We start from the raw sequence: 19,046 nt of genomic DNA on the forward strand, positions 1-19,046 counted from the left end.
CAACTTTCCTAGACAGAACTCCCTCAGATTGTACTTTCCACGTAACCACACAATTATTCTCAAAATCAATTATTAAATTTTATTGAGTAAATTATGAGATGTAATCTAATTAATGGAAACTATTCCAAAAGTCAAAAGCCTAAATCTACCAAATTATGAAAATCCTAGATTAGGAGTCTAAATTAGTCAATTAATTACAATATAAACTATAATCCTAAGAATTAATGAAAACTATAAAAGAAAAAATTAAATTAGGCAACAATTAAAAATATACAAATGAGGAAACAAAATAAAATCTTAATTTACCAAAAATAAAACATTACAAAATTAAATTACAATTAATTTTAAAACTAAATAAAATAAAATAAAATAAACACTAAAGCAAGTCCTAAATTTTCTTTCACAACTAAGGAAACTAAATAAAAAGAATTGGAATGAAAAGAGATTTTTTTAATATATTTATGTATACATACGGAAACAAAGAGAGAAAGGAGAACGGCAATGATCAGTGACTAAAATAAAAAAAAAATTTTAAATAAGAAACGAGAAAGAGAGGAAGAAAAGAAAATAAATAAAAATTAATAATAAAAAAATGTATAATGTAACGTAACAGAGAAGAACGAAAAACAAACAAAAGTTTTTTTTTTTAATAGTGGCTAAAAATAGATCACGCAAATCAAGAAATAAAAACTGAATAAATAAGAATAAAAAGAAAATGCACCTACCTCTTACCTCTTTGACTCAAAAATTTACTGATCAGTCTTGCTAGCAGCACCTCCCCGGCAACGGTGCCAAAATTTGATTAACGCCCAAAAGTGATATTCACAAGCGGTCAATTGTAGCACAGAAGGACGGTTGTGTCCACAAAGAGAGAACAAAATAACTAGAATAATTAACAGAATAACAGCATTAGAGAAAAGTGAATTAAAAAAAAAGAGAGTTTTTGAGATTTTTGTTGCAAATAAAATAAAAAGGAGAAAATCTGTATGAAGAAAACGGTAAGGTGTCGAGAATCCCTAATGCTTCGTTCATCAATTCAAGTTTTGATTCACAAAATAAAATAATCGAATAAATTAAATCTCTATGTTGGCTCAGAAAATATTATTATTACAAGTTATCTAAAATCGACAATATATCAATCTGACAATATTGCAGTAAAAGACAATTTGTAAAATAATTTGAATAACAAAACATTGCATGACAGAATTACATAAGAAAAGCGTGACTAAACTTATATAAAAATTGACACACAATATTTTGAAAAGTAATAGAAAAATAGATGAGATTTAATTCATTCAGATATTGGAGTTTACAGAATAAGGAATCAAAACTCCGAATTGGGTCACTCAACAGAATTTCATCTCTAACCTCACCAAGAAAACTCTAGCCTATCTTGCGAAACATTCTCACAAGTTCTAGAGAGAAAATATGAGACTGTCAGCAAGACGACAGAAAATTAAATATTAAAAAGCTTCTAAAACCTTAAGCCAACCCCTCTATTTATAGTGTTCAGAGGTTGCCTGTCAAATAAGGAAATAAATTGTAAAACTAGAAAATTACAAAAGAAAAGGAAACAAAATAAAATTACACATGAATTAGGAGAAATCACATATTTGATTTGGGGAAGAAATCTGGTAATTTCCTCTGATTTTTGGGGAAGGAATTCGGATTCATCACCAAATAGGACATGTGTCGCAACGTGATTGGAATTAATGAGAGAAACGTGCCACATGTCGCACGCGGATTGGTTACGTGTGCTGGCGCGGTCAGAGTTGAGGACCCGCGTTGGACAGGTGGCGGACGCGGAGAAGGTAGCAGGCCTGCTGCTGGCGTGCGGGACCCACGTGGAGGGATGCTTGGACGCGCGGTGATGGCCGCGTGGAAGGGACGCGCACGCTGAGGAACTCCCGTGCAGGTGACGCGCGTTGGAAGTGCTGTGGGCAGGCTATCACAAACTGGGACCCACGCGTGGCTTGGCTCGGTGGCTCAAACGGCTGACGCGGCTCTTCTCACTCTTTGGCTTGTGAGGCTCGGCTGAATGGCCTAGCTTGGGTGGTTAAAAATATGACTTTCATGGCTTATTTTTGTGTAGCTTTTTACACTGCTTTTTATCTTAAAATAATCAAGCAACAACTAAATAAATTTCAATGAATAATATTCTGAATAAAAATAATGAAATTGTTTAATTAAAGCTTAAATATTTTAATATTATATAATCAAAAGCAGTATTTAATGTGCATTTTCATATACTAATCACATCATAAGTTGCGTCTAAGGGTGGGAGACGTCTGCAATACGAGCATTAATTGCAAACCCCTAAACCGCCCTGCAGTGGGCAGTGAGGGATTACAGGAATTCACAGAGCCGTAATAGAAGATCTTGTGTGTTTTCTCATTCAAGTGATATACTCATGCTTACAAGACACAACAACCACTCCACAACTTGATTTTTAATATACTGTTAATTTCTAGCCGGAAACCCAACGGGATACCAGCGGGTAATCCGGCGTATTTCTGTTGATGAAATTTCACCGTCAACAACCAGTACTGTCTTGTCTTTCTTTCTTGAGCAGTATTAACTATAACATTTACAGATGTTTATATATATATTGTTGGAATATTTTTATATGGACTTTCATAATCATAATAATTCACTTTGTAATTAATTAAAACATTTTATGGACAACTGTGTTAATGTGAATTTACAAATACATGTATGTTAAATATCGGTCTATTATAGGATGGACACTTGTTTTATTAACTCGCCTCTCTGTGTGAATATTGGAAAAGGCCCCCTATTTGGTTTACATAGGCAGCCACCTTTTGTTTTTGGTGGCGTGTACTCGTGGGGTGTGTGTAGGGGGCTTTAGGTCTGTGGCCGAATGAACACAGAGAGGGAGAGACAGGGAGGAGTTCATGCTCCTCTTGCTTCTTTTTCTTCTTTTTGCTGCTCTTCCACCCACTTTGTAACGCGATCCAGAATTCAACATGTTTAATTATGTTAAATTATGAATTATTAGTGTGCCTAATTTAATTTTCACAATTAATCAAGGAACTTTAAATTATTTTCAGTATTTATGATTTTACCCCGAAAGCTTTTGAAAATACACTTAAATTTTAATTTATTTTCCCCTTTTTCCATTTTTCCATTTTCCTTTTTTTTCCTTTCTTTTCTTTTTCCTTTTTCTTTTTTTCTACTTTTCATTTTTTTCCTTTTCTTCTTTTTGTTCCCGTGCAGCCCAGCCCTCACAGCCCTCTCTCTCTTTCTTTTCTTTTCTTTTCTTTTCTTTCCTCTGATTCTCCAACGCCCAACCCTTCTCTCTCTCTCTCTCTCTGTTTTCTTCCACCGCCGGCCACTTCTCCGGGCTCTCTCTCTCTCTCTCTCCTGCCGGCCTTTCTCTCTCCCTTACTCTTTCTAGGTTTCTCTCTCTCTCTCTCTCTCGGCAGTTTGGCCGAGACACCAAAAAAAAAAAAGAAAACGGGCGAAACTGAGGGAAACAAAGCTCCATCAACTAATTTGAGGTAAAACCCCTTGAAACCCCCTCTTTGATTTAAAATTTAAGCTTGAGAAAGTTTAATTTTTGTTAGATTTGAATAATTTTGAGTTAGGGTTTGGATTTGAACAATTGTTGTTAGAATTGAATTAAATTTGGGGGCTTTTAGTTATTTGACTTGTTAAATTGATTGGAAACTGGTTTTGATGGATTCTGGAGAGTTTATTTTGAAATTGAATTTAAATTGCAGGTTTGGCATTTTTCTTATTTATGCTGGCATGTTGCCGAAATTTCTTTAAAAAAACTTGCTTTTAAACTGAAATTAAATAGGAAACCAACCCCATGAATTGGATTTCAATTTTTAAGGAACCTCCAAACTGAATTTTAAAAATCGTTTGTGAAACTTGGATTTAAGGCATACTAATAGGAAACAATTAAACATGATTGAGCTCAATTCATTTTAGGAATGAGAAATATATCCTAAGACACCGCTTTTGTGATAAAGCTAGTGGAGAAGATCGAGTATTAAAGCATTAAAGCTTTCGGAGGTTAGGGTGACGAGAAGTTAGCCACAGGTTTGACATCCGAGAGGTAGGATATTCTTACCCATTTTCTTGTTAGCCTGTTTTAAAGTGTTTTGGCCAAATAATGTTTTCAAAAGATAAGAACATGTTGATAAAGAAAAGTATTTTCAAGACAATAGCTTGATTTTTCGCTATTGATCTCATAATTGATTGATTTCAAGTTTTAATGAACATTTTCGTAAGATAAGATACCTTGCGAACTGGTAAGCCCGCTGATGGCCTAGATATGATATGGAGATCGTGTCCTTAGGGGCAGAACCCGAAACCCGTACGGGCCACTACGGTGACATTTGGCCTTGCTTTGGTCGTGAGTAATTTAATTACTTAAATTACTTGCTGGTTGCATGTGATATGAAATTTCAGTTCATTTACCTTTCAGAAAAAGGTCGTTTGGTTCCGATTAATTATTTCGAGCCTGACTATCTCATTTTATTTACTTACTTATTTATTTAGTTTTATAACTCTTATCCTATTGGGCCTTTCACTCATTTTTCCTATGCTTCAAAATGTATTAACCCCACCCAAGTGACGTTAGAGGTAGCGCATAATAGGTGAGGAATTCAATTCTAGAAGAAAGGAAGCGGTGAAGCATCTTCCTTCACTATCAGACTTATTAAGGCATGTATTAACTATGGATTGTAAACCTTAGACATAACTACACTGTGGTTGATGCCAATTATTTACTTTTCTGTATTTAATTGTGTGCACAAATTGTAACCCTGTGGACGCCGGAGGCCGATCTTAACAATGATTGTGTTTTCTAAAGTCCGCCTCACCCTTTCTAAAAACTCGATTTCATTAAAATAGCGGGGCTTGTTTGGAAATACCTGAGTGTTTTGGTTTTGAAATCAAATTTTGAAATGTTAACGGTTTAACCACCCTCTTAATCAGGTTTAATTACAAAGCAAGCCTCCACATCACTAACCCTTGTTTGGGGGCGTGACAAAGCTTGGTATCAGAGCCAATGGTTTTAAAAAATTTTGGGGATTTGTGCATACATTAATGACATCAGTAAACCACTAAATAGTCTAGTTTCTTTTCAGTTAAGAGAATGCCACCACATCGTAGAGCCGTTAATCCGCCGGCCGTATTGAACGAGGGAATCATGGAGGGGATGTATGCCGCATTTCAGGGAATGGCTACTCGAGCCAATAATGACCGTCCAGCTGGGGACATGAAGCAGGGGTATTTCTGCAAGTTTAGACATGGGTCAATCCCTTCATTCAATAGTGAGGGTGACCCACAGGAAGCAGAGTATTGGTTTGAGTTCATCACCAAGCACTTGAACATAATGAGAGTACTCGAAGAGTACTGGGTAGAGTTTGCAGCCTACAAGTTTGAAAGGCAAGCAAGTACTTGGTGGAAGCAGACTAGGAGACTGCATGATGTGAGCACCATGACATGGGAATTGTTTGAAGAACTTTTCAATGAACGGTACTTTCTTCAAAGCTACCGCAACGAGAAATGGATGGAATTTATGGGGTTAGAACAAGGAGACATGACCGTAAGGGAGTACGAGGCTAAGTTCAATGACCTATCTAATTTCGCACCAACCCTGGTCGAATTTGAGCACATGAAGTGTCTCAAATTTGAAAAAGGTCTCAAAAGCAATGTCTGAAAATCGTTGGTAGGCCTTAGAATCCGGGTCTACCGAGACTTGGTGGCTTCAGCAATATCGGTTGAGCAAGATAACTTGGCATATCTCCAAACTAGAGAAGCTATGAACAGAGCTTCAGGAGGACCTCAACGGAATCAAAGAAGGAACCGCAACCAAGAGCAAGCCAGTGGGGAAGCGATAAGTGGGAACAGTGGTTCTACAGGTACACATGTCATAACTGTGGATAGCCCGGGCCCTTAAGGAGGAACTGTCCTAGCAGGAATCAGTTGTAGTCCCAACAACCTCAAAGGGACAACACTTACGGGCAGGCCCGACCTCAGCACTTCGTGCCACCATTCCAACCACAGTTGCCAACTCCACCACAAATGCAATTCCTTCCTGCACCAATTTACCGACCACCGAGCTATTCTCAATTCCAACCTCAGACCTTGAGAATAGTGCAATCTCCTCAGATCCAACAGTATAGGCCGGGGAATCAGAGGCCTAATAAAGATGACAGAGGGAAAGGAAAGGTACATGGACAAGGTTACTCTATGGCAGGGGGAAGTTCTAGAGCTCATGCCAGAAATCCAATTGTGAAGGGTATGATACATATCTCACACTCAATTACACAAGTCTTATTTGACACTGGTGCTACGCATTCGCTTATTTTTGCTTCTTTTGTGAAAATTTTGGGTTTGATACCCGAGGACTTAGAGACTCCAATGTTCATGAACTCTCCATTGGGGAGTGTGGAGGTCACTAGCATATGTAGATCATGTGTGATCATGATCGGAGGTGAGAAATTGAGGGCGAACTTGATTATCCTTCCCATGTACTTGTTTGACGTAGTGCTTGGAATGGATTGGTTGTCAAGATACGGGGTAGTTATTTGCCGCTGTATGAGGGTTACCTTGACTACCGGATCTGGCATGATAGTAACCTATCAGGGAGGTGTTAACCCGATTGCAGAGGAACGACTATTGAAACACATCGTTGGGGGATGGCGCAACCTAGCCTGTGTCTCATTTCTTTTCAATTTAGAGGGTGAATCTGACGTTACCGGAGAAAATACTAAAATCCCAGTAGTGGATGAATTCTCAGACTTATTTCTTGACGAATTGCCTGGTTTACCACCCGACTGAGAAATAGAATTCTGAATCGATTTACTTCTAGGAACGACACATATCTCCATCGCTCCTTACCGAATGGCACCGGCCAAGATGAAAGAGTTGAGAAAGCAACTCGGTGAATTAGCAGAGAAAGGATACATCAGAAACAGTACCTCCACATGGGGTGCACCTGTGTTATTTGCAAAGAAGCACGACGGATCTCTCCGCTTATGTATCGACTATCGGTAGTTGAACAGAGTCACCGTAAAGAACAAATACCCATTGCCAAGGATCGATGAGTTGTTCGATTAGTTGGGTGGACCGCGGTATTACTCTAAGATCGATTTGAGATCCGGATACCATCAACTCAAGGTCAGGGAGGAGGACGTTTCAAAAACTACTTTCAGAACCCGGTATTGGCATTTTGAGTTTTTGGTTATGCCTTTTGGGTTGAGACTGCTCCAGCAGCCTTCATGGACCTGATGAACCGAGTCTTCCAGCCTTATCTGCATCGATTCGTTATAGTTTTCATCAATGACATCCTGATTTATTCAAAGACCCAAGAAGACCATGAGCAACACTTAAGGGTCGTTCTCCAGACTTTTCGTGAGCATCAACTTTACGCGAAGAAGGAGAAGTGTGACTTCTGGTTAACAGAAGTCAGGTTCCTTGGACATGTCATATCTCGAGAAGGAATCTCAGTGGATCCTTCAAAGATTGAAACGTTGTTGCAATGGGAACCACCGAAGAACGTAGCTGAAATTTGAAGCTTTCTAGGACTTGCGGGATATTACTGGCGATTTGTAAAGAACTTCTCGACCATTGTTGCTCCAATGACTCGATTGATAAGGAACGAAATCAGATTTGAATAAGATGCTGACTGGGAGCACGCTTTCCAAGAACTAAAGACCAGATTGACGAGCGCACCAGTTCTAACCATACTAAATACCGAGGAACCATACAAGGTGTATTCTAACGCGTCAAGACGAGGACTTGAGTGTGTTTTGATGTAAGGAGGATGTGTTGTAGCTTATGCATCTCGCCAACGGAAGCCTCATGAGTAGAATTATCCAACTCACGATTTGGAGTTAGCTGTTGTGATTTTTGCTCTCAAAATATGCATATGTTATCTCTATGGAGTAAAATTCCAGATCTTCTCTGATCATAAGAGTCTGAAGTATCTGTTCACTCATAAGGACATAAATTTGAGATAGAGTGGATGGAGTATATGGAGGATGATGACTTCACTTGACAGTATCATCCTGGAAAAGCCAACGTGGTAGCATATGCTCTTAACAGAAAGACTCTAGGAATCCTAGCATCTTTGGCTTTGGAGGATTGGAAACAGAGTGAAACTATAAGTGATTATGATCTTCAGTATTATGAGGATTATAACCAAGCTATGGTGTACAACTTGGTTTCTATGCCAACTATTATACAACAAGTCAAGCAGAACCAATGGCAGGATCCGCATCTTTAAGGAGTTTGGACTCGAGTTCAGAATGGAGAAAAATTGGATGATTAGAATATCCGAGAATATGGAACGCTCTATTTCAAAAACTGCCTTGTTGTTCCTCAGGTGGATGAGATAAAGAAGGCAGTCCTTCACGATGCTCACAAATCGAGGTTTGCTATTCATCCTAGGAGTACCAAGATGTATCACGACCTTAAAAGGTAGTATTGGTGGAGGGGTATGAAGGAGGATGTTTACCAATATGTGTCAGAATGTGTGACTTGTCTTCGAGTCAAAGCTGAACATCAGATTCTTGCTAGAGAACTGCAGCCTCTTCCTGTTCCTGGATAGAAGTGGGAACACATTATGATGGATTTTTTGAAGGGATTCCGGAGGACTGAACAATGACATGATGCAGTCTGGGTCGTTGTGGATAAGTTGACAAAGTCTGCGCACTTCATCCCATTTTGTACGACGTATTCTAAAAAAGTTCTGGCAGAGCTGTATCTGGAGCACATTGTTAGACTTCACGGAGTTCCATTGTCCATCACCTCAGACCATGATACTCGTTTCAATGCAAAGTATTAGACAACTTTCCAAAAAGCCATGGGAACCGAATTGAATTTTAATACCGCATTTCATCCTCAGACCGATGGACAGTCTGAAAAAGTTATTCAGATTCTAGAGGATATGCTTCGTTCTTGCATTCTAGACTTCGGTGGAAACTGGAAGAAGTATCTCCATTTAGCTGAGTTCGCCTACAACAACAGTTATCAGACTAGCGTTGGAATGGCACCATTCGAGGCATTGTGTGGCAAACCTTGTAGATCGCAGTTTGTTGGCTTGAGCCTGATGATCGACTCACTCTTGGACCAGATGACATCCAGGAGAACAACGAGAAGATAGTTGTTATTCGGGAATGGTTCCTAACAGCTCAGAGTCGCCATAAAAGTTATGCTGACAGGAGGTGTAACCCTTAGAGTTTCAAGAAGGTAACTTTGTCTTGCTAAGAGTCTCTCCGCGCAAAGGAGTCACTCATTTTGGTGTGAAAAGGAAACTCGCGCCAAGGTATATCGGACCATTTCAGATCGTGCAACGAGTCGATGTCGTCGCTTATCGTCTCGCTTTGCCCTTAGAGTTGTCTCATGTGCACGATGTATTTCACGTTTCCATGCTTCGCAAGTGTCAACCTGACATGGAAACCATTGTGCAATGGCATGACGTACTGATTCAGTATGACACGACTTACGAGAAAATACCAGTTCAGATTCTCGTTCAGAAAATGAAGAGTTTGCGCCGTCGCGAGATTCTGCTAGTGAAGGTGTTGTGGCAACACCATGGCAAGCAACGTGGGAACTGGAGGCAACAATGCATGAACGATATCCACATCTATTCATATCCTGAGGTAAGTTCCAATTTCGAGGACGAAATTTCTTAGGGGGGGTAGAGTTGTAACGCCATCTAGAATTAAACATGTTTAATTATGCTAAATTGTGAGTTATTAGTGTGCCTAATTTAATTTTCACAATTAATGAAGGAACTTTAAATTATTTTCAGTATTTATGATTTCACCCCAAAAGTTTTTGAAAATACACTTAAATTTTAATGTATTTTCCCCTTTTTCCATTTTCCATTTTTTCTTCCTTTCTTTTCTTTTTCCTTTTTCTTTTTTTCTTGTTTTCTTTTGTTTACTTTTCTTCTTTTCATTCCCGTACAGCCCAAGCCCCACAGCCCTCTCTCTCTTTCTTTCTTTCTTTTCTTTTATTTTCTTTCCTCTGGTTCTCCCATGCCCAGCCTCTCTCTCTCTCTCTCTCTCTCTCTCTCTTTCTCTCTCTTCTTCCACCGGCGGCCACTTCTCCGGGCTTTCTTTCTCTCTCCCGCCGGCCTTTCTCTCTCCCTTGCTCTCTCTCTCTGGGTTTCTCTTGCTCTTTCTCTCTCTCGGCAGTTTGGCCGAGACACCCACAAAAAAAAAAGGGAGAAACCGAGAGAAACAAAGCTCTATCAAGTAATTTGAGGTAAAACCCCTTGAAACCCACTCTTTGATTTAAATTTTAAGCTTGAGAAAGTTTAATTTTTGTTAGATTTGAATAATTTTGAGTTAGGGTTTGGATTTGAACAATTGTTGTTAGAATTGAATTAAATTTAGGGGCTTTCTGTTATTGGACTTGTTAAATTGATTAGAAACTGGTTTTGATGGATTCTGGAGAATTTATTTTCTAATTGAATTTGAATTGCAGGGTTGGCATTTTTCCTATTTATGCCGGCTTGTTGCCGAAATTTCTTTAAAAAAACTTGTTTTTAAACTGAAATTAAATATTAAACCAAACCCATGAATTGGATTTCAATTTTTAAGGAACCCCCAAACTGAATTATAAAAATTGTTTGTGAAACTTAGATTTGAGTCAAGGCATACTAATAGGAAACAATTAAACATGATTGAGCTCAATTCATTTTAGGAATGAGAAATATATCCTAAGACACCGCTTTTGTGATAAAGCTAGTGGATATTCTTACCCATTTTCTTGTTAGCCTGTTGTAAAGTGTTTTGGCCAAATAATATTTCGCTCATTTTTCCTATGTTTCAAAATGTATTAATCCCACCCAAATGACGCTAAAGGTAGCACATAATAGGTGAGGAATTCAATTCTAGAGGAAAGGAAGCGGTGAAGCATTTTCCTTCACCATCAAACTTATTAAGGCATGTATTAACTATGGATTGTAAACCTTAAACATAACTAGACTGTGGTTGATGCCAGTTATTTACTTTTCTGTATTTAATTATGTGTGCACAAATTGTAACCTTGTGGACACTGGAGGCCGACTTTTGAAGCCGATCTTAACAGTGATTGTGTTTTCTAAAGTCCACCTCACCCTTTTTAAAAACTCAATTTCATTAAAATAGCGGGACTTGTTTGGAAATACCTGAGTGTTTTGGTTTTGAAATGTAACGGTTTAACCACGCTCTTAATCATGTTTAATTTTTATGCAAGCCTCTACGTCACTAACCCCTGTTTGGGGGCGTGACACACTCGGACCGGCCATCAGTAGATTCCAGCGACCGTGAACGACGTGTTTCCGCTGCCCAACGAAATAGAGGTATGCCTAAATCCCAAATAAGAGTTTTTTTTTTTTTTTTCTAAATGGTATTTTTGGATTTTAAGCTAGATTAGTTATTATGATTTTGTTTAGATCATGTTTAGATCATTTTAAATCTAGCAATTGGTATCAAAGCCATCTTATTTGGGTTTAGAGCTATGTATTTTCGGATTTTTCCATTTTCGGTGGAAAAAAATCCAACATTGGAATCCGTATTTTGGCTCAAGAAAAAGTTGTTTTGAGGTTACCCACTTCGAATATGGCTTATAAGTGATGATTTTCTTGAGTTTCGTGGGTCGATTTGGCCAGATTCACTGCGTTTTGAAGCTTTAAAAATGACTAGTTAGGGGTTTTTGGAGGTATGAGTTTTAGGCCTTGTTGAGAAAAATTAACCCCATAATATGAAAGATCACGAAATTTAGAGAAAAACCCCTTTAGAATCATCAAAATCGGAGTTATAGATAAGAAGTTGTGGCAATTTGAATTTTCATTTTAGAACCGGGTTTAAAACGGGTCTTTTGACCCGTCTCAAGGTTGAAGACGACCAAAGAACAAAAAATCGCATCAGAGTGTCAGGCGCGCGCCAGTGCCCACGTGGCGCGCATGGGACCCAGCGTCAGTGCGTGCATCAGCGCGCGCGTCTAGTCAGCCGCGCGAGTCAGACGCGCGTCAACGCCCACGTGGCGCGCGTGGGCCCATGTTTGGCCAAATTCTTCCCCATTTTGTGATTTTAACTCTGTTTTCAGCGACATTTTTGCCGTTGTGCTCCGTTTTTTATTTCCTACTAATTCAAATGATTTATTTTGGGTTTGGGTCACCATAAAATCATATTTTTTAATATTTTTATATTATTGATTTTATATATTCATTGGTGGCTAATTCTCACAATTTTTCAAACAAATTTTTTCTGGGCATTTCGTATACAATTTATTTGATGATTGATGCCATAAAATTTATATTATGTTGTTGTTATTATATGGCATATATGTAATTGTGAGAATTCGACAATAGTGAATGTTTATGTACTCGCCTCTCATGAGTCTAAACATGTCAAATTGTCTCGGTTCTTATGTTTCGGAGCTCTCCCATAAAATTTAATATTTTCTTTTGAAAAAGGATTAGGATACACACTGCTTACATAGATGCACATGAGCTACTAGAAAATATTTTTATTTAAATATTTGTTTATTGTAATAATTTTCATATATTTTCTAGGTAGTTTTAATTCTCACTATTTAGAGACCTAAAATTTTGGGGCATGTTTGTTATTCCATATTATATTGTCATATTTTATTTGTTCTCCCACATAATTTGATATTTTGATAAATAAAATTTAGACATATAATATGGATGTTTGTTCAAATTTTGAAATGCCCATTTTGTATTCAACATTTTAATGCCTAATTATTTATGTAGGCATACAAGGTCTCTTTTGTGTTAAAGTGAGAATGAAAATTTTAATTAGAAGCTCATGTGCTATTATAAAGCTTAAGCTATAAGTTTATCCATAATTTATTTATTTTTGCTATCATTATTATTTGGTATCTTGTTTTATGTGAGTATCATGTGTTTTGATTATGCTATCCAAGTGGGAGAAAATTAAAAATATTTTTTTTGTGGATTAGCATAATCACTAACTCACATACTATTATCAAATAATAAATTGTGGGATTATATGGATAAACTTAATTTGTTGATTATGTTCTAAAAGTCCATACGGGTAATGGAATTGTCCTATCGATAGTTTTATTGCTTGGTAGGACACTTGAGTCTTGTTGGAGCTTAAGCTAGTTGTCTTTATCCATGTATTTTGGTTACATATTATTATTTGACATTTTGTATTATATGAGTATCATGTTTTTGATTATGCAGTCCAAGTGGGAGAATACTGTGAATGATTATATATGGACTTGCATAATCACTAACTCATATTATGGTCAAATAATATATTAGAGTGTTAAAAATAAAGGTATGTATTTACCATATTGCTAAGATCTATACGGACAATTAAATTATCCTATCGATAATTAATTGTTTGGTAAGATGCTTAGACCGGTGAAGGAGGTTTGTTGGATGTCATGAATCGCATAATCTTTACCACCCTATCGGTGGTAGATTGATGCATTTGGTTGTGATGTTTGATGAATTGTCCTTATCTGCGAAAGAGTTCTATTCTTGCTCAACAGACTCTAGCACACAATGATCATATTGGCTTGGATCATTGGGAAGGCTAAGTAAAGGGCAAATTACATGATCTTGTTTTACATGCCTATTGTTGGTTGCCCATGTTGTTTTCTTTAGCCTTGAGCAATCCTTGCATCTCCGCTGTCTTGACACTAAATGGGACGAGCCATTATATATGGTATGAATCTCTTTATGAATCTATTAATGATGAAATGGACATAGCCTTGAGAGTGGATGTGTTTTCTAGCTCCACTAATGTGTTGAGAAACTCTATGATGAGTGAGAGTGTATGGATAACACCGAGGTCGTAATGTCTCAATTTTAGGATGAGACAATCACTAAAATTAGCTTTATGGAAAACGTTGTTGATAAATTCATATGTGTAAGGTCAGTGGGAGCAGTTGCATATTTCTATTTTTTATGTCGGTGACAACTTGCTCGCGCCTAATGATTCTAACCTGCTGGTTAAGATGAATAACATGTCGCCTGTCACTTTGGTTTGAGAATCTTGAAAAAGCCTCTTATGTTCTAGGCATGTAGATTCTCCGTGACAAGGATAAGTGCATTTTTTGGTTGTCTTAGAGAACCTATATTGTTCTTGTTTCGAACAGGTTCAGTATGCATTGTTGTTCTCCTAGTAAGCATTGTTAGTTAAAGTGACAAACTCTCAAAGGTGTAATGTCCTTATCGTGAAGTAAGAGAGATCAGATAAAATTGTCCCTTATGCTTACGTATTTAGCAGCCTGATATATGCTCAAGTATACACATGTCTCATTATTGTGTTTGTTGTTGACGTGCAGATTCGGTACTCTAGTGATTGTTGTTATTATTACCGAATTTACTGGGAATGAAGTACCAGATAGTTGTGTATCGGTAAACCAACACTTTTGTTGTGGTTGGATCTCGTGATGCCGATTATGTAGGCTGCATAAATGATAAAAGGAGGAGCTACTTTGTTGAAAAGTGTCAATAGACACTTGTAGCGTCCTTGACTATGATGCAGAGTATGTGGCGTATCGGGAGGCTATTTGTGTGATGTAATTGTGAAACCTTATTTCAACATTAGGAGTGGTTCACTCCATTTCTAGACTGGCTAAAATTGTGTTGTGAAAGTTCCATAATAGTATATTTCTCTTAGAACACCAGGAGCATTGTCCGCTCAATAGAACACCAGGAGCATTTTGTAAAGAGAAATTGTAAGAGGCCTCATTATTATTGCAAACAGGCCTATAAACAACATGTTGGCAGTTCCACTAAAGGTTTACCTATTAGGTGTTTTAAGAACACGCATCCCACTCGGGACTGTAAGGAGCCTGTAGTTGTATTGAGTTAGTGGGAGTTTACTGTCATTTGTTTGTGACATGTTGTTATCGATAAGGATTGCTTATGCCTCGAATAATACATGCATATTTATGGATCTGTCACTTTATGCGTATGTTGTGTTGACACACTTATTAGTTGTTAAAGTGACAAGTTGAAAAGAGACATCTGGTTGTTAGTCTCTATCATTGTTTTTTATCCATATATTAAAGATGTTGACATGCTTTGATGAACGTCTAGCGCCTGATTATGTATAGTGATTGTATCCTATCGATACGTTAGTATGCATGATTGTTTTGGACTTGTGTTTATTATGTGAGATTCTTAGTTGATGCTTATGCTGTGATGAGTGAATGTTCGTTCTATGATTATGTCGTCCAAGTGGGAGTTTGTTGGAATATTTTTATATAGACTTCCATAATCATAATAATTCACTCTATAATTAATTAAAGCATCTTATGGATAACTGTGTTAATGTGAATTAACACATGCATGTATGTTAAATATCAGTCTATTATGGGATGGACACTTGTTTTATTAACTCACTTGAGGCATTTAAACTCCCTCTATCTCATAATATTTGGTCAGCCCATTAGGCCAAATACCCTCTCTGTCTGAATATTGGAAAAGGCCCCCTATTTAGTTTATATAGGCAGCCACCTTTTGTTTTTGGTGGGGTGTGCTCGTGGGGTGTGTGTAGGGGGCTTTAGGCCTGTGGCCGAATGAACACAAAGAGGGAGAGACAGGGAGGAGTTCATGCTCCTCTTGCTTCTTCTTCTTCTTTTTGCAGCTCCTCCACCCACTCAGACCAGCCATCGGTGGATTCCGGCGACCGTGAACGACGTGCCTCCGCTGTCCAACGGAATAGAGGTATGCCTAAATCCCAAATAAGAGTTTTTTTTTTTTTAAATGGCATTTTCGAATTTTAAGCTAGATTAGTTATTATGATCTTATTTATATCATTTTAAATCTAGCATATATATATATATACTTTGACCAGACTTGAATTTTTACCACGCGAACAATATCTCACCAAACTTTAGGTGTTGTCCAGACCATATTCTTACCATAATAAAAATGAATTGATTGATGATAAGATGACAGGAATTCATACATGATAAGGTGACAGATTTTGTAGTGGTGTCATTTGTCTTTCAGCATTATAAGATCTTGGATTCGATTTCTGATGCCATTGCCATAAAATAATAATTGCAGAGTGGTCACTTATGAGCAACAGAATCTTTGAAACTCCCTTGAGGCAGGAGGTTGAAGAAGCCTTCTCCGGTCTGAAAAAAGAAAAAGCTGTTTCTTGGAGAAGAGAGTAGTAATATCACTTTTTTTTTTTTTTGTTAAAGAGAAGGGATAAACTGGATTTTACAGAGATAGGTTTTGATTGATTGACAGTTCTTATTACATGGTCCTACAACTGAAGAAACAAAACTTATTGGGAATCCTCAAGCACAGTACATGTTTCAGGTCTTTCCACGGTGGTGAGAGAATCTACTTCTGATCAAGGTTGGGGAATTGGAAAGTGCACCTGAGAAGGACATGATAAAGGTTGCTTAGGCCCATTTCCACTTGTACTATTCCTTGCAACTCTATACATTTGCGGTTGAAAGGGTCATTTCATTTGGGTTTGGTAAATAGGGATCTGAATACATGAATATATGAAGACTTCAACTACTGTATTACCTTGCATAACTTAAGGTTCTAAGAGGAATCTTGTAAATATATAAATATATATATATATATATAACGGTCCGGTCTAGACCTTTTGAAAACATTACAAACCAGACCAAACCATTGATGAAATAGTCTGGTCTGGTTACTTAGAACCGGACCCGCAGTCTAAAAACCGCAGACTGGTTCGAACCCGGTTTTGACCGGCCGTGCACAGCCCTAGAGGTAAAAATAGAAAATCACACAAGACCATGAGCAATCATTGATTAAGTGTAAATGTGGGATTAAAATGAGGTAAAAATGGAAACCATACAAGAGCAACAAGGTGAATTTTTCACCCTGATGACATTTGAGTTGAGGCTCAAGGAACACATTTTGGAGAGACTACAAGATCATTAAATCTGACACCAACTCATCTACTAAAGAAGTCAATATCTCTTTTTCAATATCTAGCCCCTCCTCAAACGCTTCATTATCAAAGTCAAGCCATCTTCCATACCAGGTGTTCATGTCCTTGTCCACAAGGTCATCCACCATAAAGTCTGCCAAGCTTTTCCAACCCGAAATCTCTTTGTACAATTCCTCTGCCAACCATTCCTTCCTCGGAGATATTCTAACCCATCTAGAGCATGTTCCAACAAACATTTTCTTGCACCATGATTCCAGGCATTCATTCACACAATCAAACAAAACCTTTCTCCCACGTTTCGAACATTCTTCTCCATCTATTTCTGTACCGTTTTCTTTGTGCTCCAGGTGAACAAAGATATTTGAGGAGATGACCTTGTTAGTATCACCCAATGCAAAATCTTCCAATGCTAATTCAGCATTACCGAGTATGCTCCTCACATATTCCAGTTCCCAGTTGCTTGGTCTATCAAGATCTTCCAAACCGAATCTTTTAGTCATTTGCTTTCTACTTGCATTCCTTGTACAACTGGAAGAGATTGAGTCAGGTGAATCTATCACGCTATATGCTGGCAGGAGTTCGTTTGCGCAGAACAGACGGTTTTGAGCTTCAGCCAATGAGCATTCCTTGCTTCCTGTAGATTGAAAGTAAATATGATAAAATGCCTTGTCATATCTCTTTAATAAAATCGTACTTTTGTTTGGGCACCGGGAATAATTCTTACACTCTTACCAGGTAAAACTGAACTAAAGAAGAGTTTGGCAAAGCTAGTCTTACCCCAGTTGATAAAATGCCATTTTCACAATTTCTGAAAATGTCATCTAGTACAACCTTCTCAAACATAAGAAGGGCTATGTACTAATTGAAAGAAGTTCAATTACCAACTTTATATTCTATTTAATTTATATTTTTAATCTACACCTACTGGTTAGTTGCTTCACATAAATCCATCATAGTTCCACATAAGTAGGCTTGGTAGAAGTCCACTTCTTGCCAAATTTTCCCATCACCATTAGGGTTCTTAGCCATTTGATTAAATAAAAAACGTAAAGACACCTTTGAAACTAACACCTATATTATGCTCATCGATACTTGAAAGGAAAATAGTACGGTTTGCACAGCTTTTATTACCTGTAGAGCTTCCACTTTCAAATGCGAGTTCAAAACTTGATTCTGGACTAGCATCTTCATATTCTAATTCTTTTCCAGTTTCATAGCTGCTGCTTCCGGTAGACTCTTCCATTTCCTAAAAGCGATCAGCATGCATTGACCAGTTTAGCGAGTGCAAGGTCAAGACATTGAAACACGGGAAATGTAACAAAATAACACGGCTTCCATCATCAAAGAGGCATGCCAAAAATAGTGCAAAGCTTATTAACTAATTAAAATACTCATCAAAGAACTTGTCAATAAAAAAGAATTGTCTATTCATAGAGTGCTATAGCCGACTGCTAATACATGCATGCATATATAATCATATATGTTCTAGTAGCTATGTTTTAAGCTTTAACGTATCACCTTGCCTCTGGAGGGTGGACCGATGTTTAAATGAAACAGTACGATGAACTGCTAAGGAAATGAACCAAGTCGTCTCTACAGCTTGTACTTTTGTTTGGGCACCGGGAATAATTCTTACACTCTTACCAGGTAAAACTGAACTAAAGAAGAGTTTTGCAAAGCTAGTCTTACCCCAGTTGATAAAATGCCATTTTTACAATTTCTGAAAATGTCATCTAGTACAACCTTCTCAAACATAAGAAGGGCTATGTACTAATTGAAAGAAGTTCAATTACCAAATTTATATTCTATTTAATTTATATTTTTAATCTACACCTACTGGTTAGTTGCTTCACATAAATCCATCATAGTTCCACATAAGTTGGCTTGGTAGAAGTCCACTTCTTGCCAAATTTTCCCATCACCATTAGGGTTCTTAGCCATTTGATTAAATAAAGAACGTAAAGACACCTTTGAAAACACCTATATTATGCTCATCGATACTTGAAAGGAAAATAGTACGGTTTGCACAGCTTTTATTACCTGTAGAGCTTCCACTTTCAAATGCGAGTTCAAAACTTGATTCTGGACTAGCATCTTCATATTCTAATTCTTTTCCAG

The 19,046-nt window shown here is 37.6% G+C and overlaps 1 protein-coding gene across 1 annotated transcript; it reads right to left on the bottom strand.

Moving 5' to 3' along the window:
* Positions 1–16,802: 16,802 nt before the first annotated feature.
* LOC112093408 lies at positions 16,803–18,171 on the bottom strand. Its single transcript, XM_024171730.1, has 2 exons — positions 18,060–18,171; positions 16,803–17,562 (listed from the first exon to the last, which is right to left on the bottom strand). Exons 1-2 carry the CDS (start codon positions 18,169–18,171, stop codon positions 16,904–16,906), a joined length of 771 nt encoding a protein of 256 aa, XP_024027498.1. The 3' UTR covers positions 16,803–16,903.
* Between the last annotated feature and the right edge of the window lie 875 nt (positions 18,172–19,046).

The sequence above is a fragment of the Morus notabilis genome, unplaced genomic scaffold (genome assembly GCF_000414095.1).
Source record: "Morus notabilis unplaced genomic scaffold, ASM41409v2 Scaffold294, whole genome shotgun sequence".
NCBI lineage: Eukaryota > Viridiplantae > Streptophyta > Magnoliopsida > Rosales > Moraceae > Morus > Morus notabilis.

Excerpts from the sequence above, each read along its gene's own strand:
- LOC112093408 (XM_024171730.1), bottom strand. The coding sequence starts at position 18,171 with ATGGAAGAGTCTACCGGAAGCAGCAGCTATGAAACTGGAAAAGAATTA. Across the intron at positions 17,563-18,059 it reads TGAAAGTGGAAGCTCTACAG|GAAGCAAGGAATGCTCATTG; the intron begins GTAATAAAAGCT and ends TTCAATCTACAG.